This window comes from Bombus impatiens, unplaced genomic scaffold (assembly GCF_000188095.3).
Source record: "Bombus impatiens unplaced genomic scaffold, BIMP_2.2 scf_0155, whole genome shotgun sequence".
Lineage (NCBI taxonomy): Eukaryota > Metazoa > Arthropoda > Insecta > Hymenoptera > Apidae > Bombus > Bombus impatiens.
The window spans coordinates 1,157,082-1,167,688 of NT_176574.1; the positions used below are offsets into that span (position 1 = coordinate 1,157,082).

The 10,607-nt window shown below is 26.5% G+C and overlaps 3 protein-coding genes across 4 annotated transcripts; 2 read left to right on the forward strand and 1 right to left on the reverse strand.

The window, feature by feature from the left end:
• The first annotated feature begins 15 nt into the window (after positions 1-15).
• On the forward strand, positions 16-1,381 carry LOC100743543 (mitochondrial import inner membrane translocase subunit Tim10B). The gene is made up of 3 exons (XM_003487467.4): positions 16-361; positions 485-580; positions 726-1,381. The coding sequence occupies exons 1-3, from the start codon at positions 338-340 to the stop codon at positions 897-899; spliced, it is 294 nt and encodes a 97-aa protein (XP_003487515.1). The 5' UTR covers positions 16-337; the 3' UTR covers positions 900-1,381.
• A 1,323-nt stretch (positions 1,382-2,704) lies between these two features.
• Positions 2,705-5,685, reverse strand: LOC100743062 (arfaptin-2). 2 transcript variants are annotated; one of them, XM_012382670.3, is made up of 6 exons: positions 5,551-5,685; positions 4,733-4,921; positions 4,471-4,638; positions 4,078-4,399; positions 3,813-3,990; positions 2,705-3,734 (listed from the first exon to the last, which is right to left on the reverse strand). In XM_012382670.3, exons 2-6 carry the CDS (start codon positions 4,902-4,904, stop codon positions 3,582-3,584), a joined length of 993 nt encoding a protein of 330 aa, XP_012238093.1. In that variant the 5' UTR covers positions 4,905-4,921; positions 5,551-5,685; the 3' UTR covers positions 2,705-3,581. The 2 variants fall into 2 exon arrangements, with proteins under 2 accessions (XP_012238093.1, XP_012238094.1); XM_012382671.3 differs by lacking the exon at positions 5,551-5,685 and adding an exon at positions 5,311-5,534.
• Positions 5,686-6,210: 525 nt separating this feature from the next.
• On the forward strand, positions 6,211-10,058 carry LOC100743781 (ATP-binding cassette sub-family E member 1). Its single transcript, XM_012382667.3, has 9 exons — positions 6,211-6,342; positions 7,063-7,296; positions 7,421-7,636; positions 7,717-7,924; positions 8,045-8,231; positions 8,306-8,712; positions 8,830-9,142; positions 9,217-9,451; positions 9,531-10,058. The coding sequence occupies exons 2-9, from the start codon at positions 7,084-7,086 to the stop codon at positions 9,576-9,578; spliced, it is 1,827 nt and encodes a 608-aa protein (XP_012238090.1). The 5' UTR covers positions 6,211-6,342; positions 7,063-7,083; the 3' UTR covers positions 9,579-10,058.
• Positions 10,059-10,607: the final 549 nt, after the last annotated feature.

Below are 10,607 nucleotides of genomic sequence, written 5' to 3' on the forward strand. Positions count from 1 at the left end.
ACATACGTATATGTAAGTAATTTAATCATGTTTCAATAACGTAACATATAAACGCAAGATGAGATTAGTCATTAATGAATCCTAATGAAAGATTGTGACTTTGCAAAGTTATTGCAATATTGTTATTTCATTAATTAACAATTTTTAATTAAAATTATTTTATTCGAGCTTTTGTTTACCAAAATCGATCAAAACATATCAACGATCGATATTGAAGTTATCGATACTAATTCGAAATACATTTAAGTGACATAACCTGAATAAAAGTAAAACCGGCGAATACTGTAACATTGTAAACTTATTATTTAAGTTGGGAATTAAAATAAATAATTCAAATATGGATGCTTCGATTATCAGAAATGTACTTAATTATTAATAATCCATGCCTAGTAATTGATTATTTACTCCTAACCTATTTCATCTATTGTACATAGAAATACCGATAAAATCACATTTTTATGTATTAATGTTATATTTTTTATAGATGAAGGATTTCCATAGTTTGTTTAATCAAATATCTGAAACATGTTTCAAGACATGCATGAGTACATTTATGTCAAGGGATATATCTACAGAAGAGGTATGTTATAATTAAATTTAAAATGTATTATTAGTTTTATTTATAAAATGCATGTATCCCATCACAATTATATTGAATCTACAAGTACTTATGTACTAAAAAATATAAAATTCGTTTTTTTATTATGTTTTTAAATTTGCCATAGATTCAATGCATAGAGAACTGTTCAGGCAAACATATCCACGCGAATCATAAAGTAATGCAAGTATTTATGGAAGTGCAATCTGCTATCACTCGTAAAAACATGGAGGAATTTGAAAAGACTCAGGCTGCTTTAGATGCAGCACGAAAAGAGCAGAATTCTGAAAGCAATGAATAGTCAATTTTGTAAATTAATTAGGTCCTCTATTAAATATACTTTTTAAACCTAACTGTATTTCAAGTTACTTCTCTTTCTGTATATATTTATTGTTATTTATAATTATTTACCAATTAATTCTTGTAAAACACTTATATATTTTATGAAAATATTCTATGAAAATAATAAATATACAAAATACTATAATTACCTTTTTGATAATACATTTCTAGTTTTTAAATAAAACTTGATATTTTGATAGGAAACAGTGCTAGTAATTAACAAGAATTCTATACAAAGCAAGATATATAAGCATTCATTTATTGTTTGGAGTTTGTATACACATAATATACACACAATAACATCATGATTAGGAACATAATATAGTAGCTACAATACATTTCATAACTTAAAAAGTGCTTCAACTGGATATTTCAAGTTATTCTGTGTAACTTCTCATTCTTATTTCTACTTAATAAATATAAGATTTTATTTTTATTTAATTACAGTATTTGCTTTTGTTGGTCTAAACATTCCTAAAAAACCTGTTAAATAATGGAATGTATTTTCTATAGATTCATAATAAAAAGATGTAATAATTTTCAGAAATTATATATTAAGTCAATTTGCATTATGTAAAAAAATAAAATGTTATTATTACAGTATGAATCATAATTTTTGCTTTATACATAAATGTAGATATATAATGATGATAATTCGCAAAAATTTGGAAAGTGAATTGTACATTTATTTGATGTACAATTCACTAATACACATTATTATATGTGTATTTGAAAATTTATATTATGATCACATTGGAAGAGTTAGTTTAAAACATGATAAGACGCATTGATGATATCATAATATAACTAGCTTCATTTTTATGGTTTAAGTTACTATTAATGTTACTGTAAACTTTAAGTATAAGCAACAAACAATAATGACAATGTACATACATTTATTATATCTATACTAAAAATTTTTCTATTTATGAAGCGTAATAATTCATAACGTTTCAGTATACACAATAGTGCTGCTTTAAAAGAAATATTTGTATACATAATGTCAATGTGTATGAAAGTATATAAAATTATAATTTTACACAAGCCATTTAATTTTTAAATATTCTCTTATAAAATATGACTAGTTTGAATCTGTTTTGCAACAGTTAAATATTTTCCTTTTCACACATTAATCAAAATTGATTCTTTGTTTTAGTAAACCAATACTGTGGTATATATAAAAATGTAAATAAACTTTATATTTTCTATATTAAAATACCCAAAAGTTTTCTGAAAGTTAGATATTATAATTACATATTATCTTTTGTGTTATGATAATATGTTTAATAACAAAATAAAAATTATTTATTTTGTAAAAATGTATATAACATAATCTGAAAAAGAAAGTAAAATTAAGTAAACTTAGTTACAAGCATCTTTGTATAAATATTAATTGCACAAAGGAAGTACCATTAATTTAAAAATATGATTAGGCTAATCATAAGCATGTAACTTGTTCCTATTTTTATCAAAACAATTGACTATTATATAAAAAAATTATAAATAAAGCCAATATATACATACAACTAGACTGCAGATATTTATACAAATTCACATTTTTTAGTATATGATTAAAAGAGTATAGTCTTAGCAGAAAATTGTTTTAGACAATACAAGTACCTTATTTTAGGTACAAGTACACAGAAAGCACTATACGATATTTTATATACTTTTTCATATCACATACATTCTGTTCAATTTTGCACTTTTAAATTTGCTATAAAATGCATAAAAATCCGCAGTCTACATATAATAATAAATGTGTAGAAATATTGAACATTTAGTGACCAAAAATGATTGTATCAAACTAACATACAGCACTTATTAAATTAAACCGTGTAATATTAGCATTTTTTTCGCTCATTTTAATTAGCACCGCATATTTTAAAAATATGATATAATCTTTTTTGATCCTGTGTAGTTGGAAGTACTCAAATTCTCTTTCTTTTAAAATAGATTAAATTTAACAACGTGCGTAAATAAGGAATATATCTTGACCTAATAGTTATAAGAGAATCAAAGTTAAAATTCGGTCAATATCTTTATATTTAAAATGAAATGAGGAATATTAAAATAATATAGTTCTCAATTTGTTTAGTTTATCAAATTTAAATTGATGCTAATATAAATAAAGAATCAATGCTGTTTTGTACATACCGTAAAATTCAAAGCTCAATATATCATCATAGTTTATGTATTTACATTAGAACTTCTTTAAGTCAGATATAAAAATTAAATATCTATTGCCTTTAAAGTTTTGTAAGCATTGCTATCGAATAAAAAGAATCTTCATTAAATCTTTCATCAGAAGTTATTCATTATTATTAACTGTTGCATATAATTATTAATTATATAATTGAAATTCACTGATACATATGACATGTATCACGAATATTGGCCAATATTTAAAGCATAATTCAGAAATTATTCAGTCTGTTTTTAGATGACAATCTATTCTTCTTCAAAAACCTATTCAAACTGACAAACTATTTGACAGCAGTGTCCTTTAGTACGTTTTCAAGAGTGTTTGAAAGTTGTTCTACCTTGTCATTTCCTTTGTCTTTCAAGAAGAAATTCGTATGGACGAATGCATTTTTTTGTTCATGTTTCCCATAACTTGAATTCATTTCTTCTAATGTAACTACTGTTCAAGCCACGATGGTAAAGATGAATTTGGTGATTTAACTTTTATGTTAAATTGCTTCAGTGTTGCTTCCAGAGCAGTTTGATTTCCAGAAAAATAAGCAGATACTGCATTATGGAATAATAATAACTGTTTATGCATTACCTTGATCTGTAATAAGAAAAAAATTGTCACAATATGTAACATTTTAAAAGAATATAATATAAAAAATTAAATCTAATAACATACTCTATTTTCATCTAAAAATTTAAGTTTAATCGAAACATCTGATCTTAGTTTTTCAAAATTTTGCTTATGCTCTTCATAATTTGCCTGTGCTGCTTCCAATCTTGCTGCATTGCTGCTATCGTTTTTTGTTACTTGTGCTAATGCTTCAAGATCTGTTCTATAGGCATCGTATTCTATTCTGTAAACAAACCTCTTTTGTTTATAAGTATTTGCAAAGTATATTTAACTATTTCTCTTGTTAAAACAGTGTGATATTAACAATTACCTTGCTGTTTCATATTGTCGTACTGTAAATAATGTGTCTTCGATAGTTTTATTACAAAGTGTATTTACTGAAGAAACAAAAAAGTTTAAGGCCCCTAATAATGTCTCACCATTTTTGGTCAAATTCCTTTGAGTTTCTGAATTATATAGAAACTCTTCTTGTAACTCTGGAGATTTTTGTGCTAACTCAGAAAATGCTTCCCCTAAAGCATGTTGCGTTTGAACAACATGATGAAAATGAGAAGCTAATGCTCTAGATAATCGTAACACATTGCAGTACTTTCTTTGAGTATCTCTTAATAATTCAATTTGTGTTTCAAGTTCTATAAAAGGAAAGATATAACAGTTATATAAAAAACATAAATAACATTAAGCTATATTATATAGAACTTACCTGAGTCTACTGTACGGGATGTTTTCCCAAGTTTTTCATACATTAATTGTCTTGTACACTTATATGTAGAAATACTCCAATTTTTAATGCTTTCAATTTTACTTTGAGCAGTACGCATTGTTTGTGTATCACCATTCTGAATAGGTGTATTTGGAGATACTGTTACAGCTATTAGATATACAAAAATATTTGAGTAATGTTCAAATTAATTCTTTGCAATAGATTTATTAGATTATACTTCATTAATACAAATCCCACTTACACATTTGAGATATAGGACTACCCAATGTTAAGTTTATTGTAGCTGGTCTGGGTTGATTTTCATTATTACAATTATTTGGTACATGAGGTGGAGGAGTTCCACTATGAACTGCACTATCGCTATCATTTAAAGATGGAGCATCTTTCAACATTTCATGAATACTTCGCTCCATTCCACTTAATGCAACAGCTATATTATGATATAAATAAAAAAATATATTAATATATTTAACATGTTTTTGGATAAAAAGTAAAATTAAAACCATTTGGAAAGTAAACGATTGGAAAATTTAGAATATATCTTAAGAAAGATATTAATATAATATATCATAAAAAATAGATCTCAACAAATCTAATTAACAAAGACTGATCAAAACATTACTGAAAATTAATCTATAAAACATAGATATAATTACTAAATATTCGTAATTATTTTATAAAAAGATTTACGAACAAAAATGGTGACCAATATTAGACAGGAAGTAAAAAAATTTACAAAAGAAAATGTTTACATGAAACCGCCATTTTTTATAATATACAAGTCTCAAAAATTGTTATGTATAAATACAAAAATCTTACATGTAATAATAAATAGTAAATATTATAGTACATTACAGTACACTAATCTTTGACACTGCATCAATTAAGTGAATTGTATAAACAAAAGACGCATCAAGAACTGTCATATGACACCTGCTTTAAAACCAAATACGGTTAGGCTAATATTTGTTCATATACATCAGAGTAATGTATTGTTGAAACAGTCAGGAACTAAAGTCTCTAAGGAGTAAAATGACATTATTTTGAGATAGTACTCACTACAAAATCAGAAGATATAAGTAATTCCTACTATTCTATGCTTAAATCTTCAGAACAAATCTTTATAATGCTTCATGGAAGATATAAATGATATAATATACATACCGACCTAGGTGGCGTACACTAGCGTATATCGCAATCTTTGGAAACACCCGGAAAGTTAAATAATAATTTATAATAATTTCGTTCAATTTATATTGTGTATTATTTTTTTCTATTATAATAAATGATTCTATTTCTATGTACATTAATACAAATCTTAAAGTCAAAGTATAATATAAATTGTGAATAATGACAATTATATGTTTCGCAGTTTATACATTCTTCTTTTTTTTTAGAAATTAAAAATTAAATTATGTATGTAAAAATTTTGTATGAGTGGATGCATGTGTAAGTAGGTAAATGAATAAACGAGAATACATTCACTAATATATAACACTGTGAATGCTATACATCAGTAAATGCAAGTCAATGAAGAAAATAATTATGAAACAAGTTCCTTTTATGGCCGGGAGGCTGAGAATAAATTGTTTACTACTTTATGCAAATTTTTATAAAATTATGTGATTCGTCTAGATTAACAATATATAAATGTTTTATTGTAGTTAGAAGAATGTTACGATTATTATAAGAATTAAAAGTTATTTAAGAAGATACATCTCTTATCGAGTACGTACTCTATGTCATTTCTATATTCTATGATCGAAGTAAGGGCATGTGGTGGTGTACGAGTGCGGAAGCTCCTTCGAAAAGGTTGTAAAGGAGTTTCCTCCACGTTTTTGGTTTTGACAGGTATACGTTTGTACAAGCCTATATTAAGTACTATGAAGTAATGGCCTAACACATACGAAAAAAATTATTTTTATTAATTATGTGGTATATTTATAAAGTACCATTACATTAACATGTTTTATTATTAATTGCCTGAGGTTAGAAACTCGTGGTAGAACTGAGCATTGTATTTTCATGTATTTAAACATTTTAATTAAATGCAAATATATGAAAATTATAATATAACATGTTTAATATTAATTTATTGTCTTTCATTTTCATTACATTCTTTCATTTCATACAGTCCTAATTGAAAAAGTGGTTACTCGTTTATGACGAAATATAAGCAGAACATATGTTGAAATATTTTCTAAGTAGTTCAATTATTTAATAATATTCCTCGTTGAGAAAAATTTTGATTAAACAAATTCAATTATTTCAAAATATGATATATTTAATAAAGTTCTACATTATTTTCAATCTAGTGTATATATTTTGATTGTTTGGATACATTCTTGTTAGAATATTCACATTTAAATTGTAATTTCATTGTCAATTTGTTATGTCAATTTAATATTTCTTATTTAATAACTGCAATTATTTGTAATATTATAGCGATTATATTATTTAAAATTTTGTATTATGCACCTAATTTAATATTTAGAAAGTAATAGAAATTAAAATTATGATAAATTTTAAATATTTCTTTGTTAAATTTAAATTCTATAATAACATTTTCAGGCAGGTAAATATTTTACCATCATGCCACCAAAAAAGTCAATGGAGGAAACTGATCGGTTGACTCGTATAGCTATTGTTAATTCTGATAAATGTAAACCAAAACGGTGCAGGCAAGAATGCAAAAGATCTTGTCCAGTAGTACGAATGGGAAAACTTTGTATAGAAGTTACTCCTAATAGTAAGATAGCATCAATATCTGAAGAACTGTGTATTGGATGTGGTATTTGTGTCAAGGTATAATAAAAAATGTTATAGAGAAATATTAGTGAATAATGGAGTACAATATTATTATATTAAATTAATAATAAGCAATTTAATATTTTAAAATTATAATATATGTATATATATGTATTTTTAGAAATGTCCATTCGAGGCAATATCTATTATTAATCTTCCTAGTAATTTAGAGAAAGAAACGACACATCGTTATTCAAAAAATTCATTTAAACTGCACAGACTGCCTATTCCAAGACCTGGAGAAGTATTAGGTTTGGTTGGAACTAATGGAATTGGGAAATCAACTGCTCTTAAAATTTTGGCAGGCAAACAAAAGCCTAATTTAGGACGATTTTCAGTATGTATAATAATATATTTTCTTTACATAATATACATTTTTTTTAAAGTTTATGGAATTTTCTCGTTTAATTAATATAGGATCCACCAGATTGGACAGAAATTTTAAGCCATTTTAGAGGTAGTGAATTGCAGAATTATTTTACCAAAATATTGGAAGATGATTTAAAAGCTCTTATCAAACCTCAGTACGTAGATCAAATTCCTAAAGCTGTAAAAGGCACTGTACAACAGCTTTTAGATAAAAAGGATGAGTGTAAAAATCAGATGGAAATTTGTAAAATGTTGGGTCAGTTCAAATTACTGTTAATAATTTATATCTTTAAGATATTTTAAGAACAGCGATAAAATAATAAAAATTAAGCGAGGAAGCCGACTTTTAACAATGGAACTATTGAATTTTTTTTAGATTTAATGCACATACGTGATAGAGGTATTGATGCACTTTCTGGTGGAGAACTTCAACGTTTTGCATGTGCTATGGTATGCATTCAAAATGGAGACATTTTTATGTTTGATGAACCATCTTCATATTTAGATGTAAAGCAACGCCTCAATGCGGCTGTGACGATTCGATCTCTTATTCATCCCGATAAGTAAATAGTATAAATAATTTAAATAATATAATAAAAATATACATATAATCTAAAATATCATTCCTATTTATCAGGTTCATAATAGTAGTGGAACATGACTTATCAGTTTTAGACTATTTGTCTGATTTTATTTGTTGCCTTTATGGTGTTCCGGGAGCGTATGGTGTTGTTACTATGCCTTTCTCTGTTAGAGAAGGTATAAATATTTTCCTCGATGGTTTTGTGCCAACCGAAAATTTGAGATTCCGTGAGGAATCTCTTGTATTTAAAGTAGCCGAAAGTGCAACCGAGGAAGAAGTCAAACGCATGAATCATTACGAATATCCCGCGATGACGAAGACAATGGGTTCTTTTAAATTAAATGTTGAGAAGGGTCAATTTACAGATTCAGAAATTCTCGTGCTACTTGGTGAAAATGGAACGGGAAAAACGACATTCATCAGAATGTTGGCTGGTAATTTGCCACCTGATGATGGATCGGGTAAGTAAAGTCAGATTTACTTCAGTCAAGAAATTTTTCATATATTCGTTATGTATTAAATAAAAAAGTAAATGATTTAATTATTGATATTAAATGATTTAATTTTATTCTTTGTAGGAAGTATTCCCCAGTTACATATTAGTTACAAACCACAAAAAATTAGTCCCAAATCTCAAGGCATTGTACGGCAATTATTACATGAAAAAATTAGGGACGCTTATGTTCATCCTCAATTTGTAACGGACGTTATGAAACCGTTAAAAATAGATGATATTATGGATCAAGAAGTACAGAATCTCTCTGGAGGAGAATTACAACGAGTGGCTTTAGCTTTATGTCTTGGAAAGCCTGCCGATGTTTATTTAATCGATGAACCTTCTGCTTATCTGGACTCTGAGCAACGTTTAGTTGCAGCTAAAGTAATAAAACGGTAATTGAAAATTCTGGCTATTTGTATTAATCTGTATTATTAAAAAAAATTATCAAAATACGCGATTATTTTAGGTTTATTTTACATGCGAAGAAAACTGGATTCGTAGTAGAGCATGACTTTATCATGGCTACGTACTTGGCTGACCGTGTAATTGTATTTTCCGGTACTCCATCATTAGCGACTACAGCTCATAGTCCGCAATCTCTATTAAATGGAATGAACAGGTTTTTAGAACTTTTGGGTATTACGTTCAGAAGAGATCCAAACAATTTCAGACCGAGGATTAATAAGAGCCAGTCCGTGAAAGTATGTTACTTTATTTTAGATATTACCTTTTTTTTATGTCATCAATTTTCTCGTACATATTTTATTTTATTGTTAATAGGATTTGGAACAGAAGAAAGCTGGGCAATATTTCTTCCTCGAAGAATGAGATATGATCTCATCCACAAGTTGAATAGCAGCTGGTATAAGATACTGTTCAGAAGTTTTTGTAAATCTTTATATCTTTAAAAGCCGGGAATGGATTTCTTACAATATATTAAATATTAATGCCGCATATTTTGCATTGAATTGAAATATTATTCGTTTCGGGACATCACTATTGTCTATGCGATATTTATTTAAATAAATAATGCAAGTTTTCCTATAAACGTCTCGATATATTACAAATTTGATTTAAACAAACATACAACTGTATTTTTATATTGAATGCGACGTCACAGACTTATTTATATCTATAAATATAAGTCAGTTTGCATTTCCAACTCGATAAGTAAACAATATAATGCATTTTATGTATAAATAATTTATGTCCAATTATGTAAAAGAAATTAAGGGAGATTGAGCATCTCATATATGTACATGTACATCTGCTATACAACATGAATTATAATACATCTGAAATATAAAAAAGGATAATGTGTTAATTATTTGATGAACCTCATGAATTTAATGCTTTTACATTATACAATACGAAAGAAAAATTACGACTTTCATCCAAAGATAATATAAAGATGCATTTTAAAACAATATTTCCTTTTAATCTAAATGCTTTGCATTATTTTTTGAATTATCAGAATTAAGCAGAGAAGTAAAATATTTCTGAATTATAAGTTAGAATTAAAAAACGCTATCTTACCAAAATATAACACTTTTCTTAATACTTTGATTAGGACATTAAGTCACCTTGAAGATGATATTTTTAACATGTTTGTGCGTATACGACAAAATAGAAAGAGGGAAAATGTTTCGGACTTATCTAAGCAAACTCGACGTAATAAATCACTTATTATATACTTACTTATTACTTTAGTTATCTTTATACTACGCAGTGACATGCATTATTCATACTATCAATATGTATTTGTTATTATTCCAATTTTGGGTATAATAAGAAACAATAATTACATGCTTTTATTTGCATAGTGGAACACCAATTACGTGTAAAAAGATAAACAAA

Excerpts from the sequence above, each read along its gene's own strand:
- LOC100743781 (XM_012382667.3), top strand. The coding sequence starts at position 7,084 with ATGCCACCAAAAAAGTCAATGGAGGAAACTGATCGGTTGACTCGTATA. Across the intron at positions 8,713-8,829 it reads GCCACCTGATGATGGATCGG|GAAGTATTCCCCAGTTACAT; the intron begins GTAAGTAAAGTC and ends TATTCTTTGTAG. Across the intron at positions 9,143-9,216 it reads GCAGCTAAAGTAATAAAACG|GTTTATTTTACATGCGAAGA; the intron begins GTAATTGAAAAT and ends CGATTATTTTAG.
- LOC100743062 (XM_012382670.3), bottom strand. The coding sequence starts at position 4,904 with ATGGAGCGAAGTATTCATGAAATGTTGAAAGATGCTCCATCTTTAAAT. Across the intron at positions 4,639-4,732 it reads TAGTCCTATATCTCAAATGT|CTGTAACAGTATCTCCAAAT; the intron begins GTAAGTGGGATT and ends TATATCTAATAG. Across the intron at positions 3,735-3,812 it reads AATTTTTAGATGAAAATAGA|ATCAAGGTAATGCATAAACA; the intron begins GTATGTTATTAG and ends TTCTTATTACAG.
- LOC100743543 (XM_003487467.4), top strand. The coding sequence starts at position 338 with ATGGATGCTTCGATTATCAGAAAT. Across the intron at positions 362-484 it reads ATGCTTCGATTATCAGAAAT|ATGAAGGATTTCCATAGTTT; the intron begins GTACTTAATTAT and ends TATTTTTTATAG. Across the intron at positions 581-725 it reads GGGATATATCTACAGAAGAG|ATTCAATGCATAGAGAACTG; the intron begins GTATGTTATAAT and ends AATTTGCCATAG.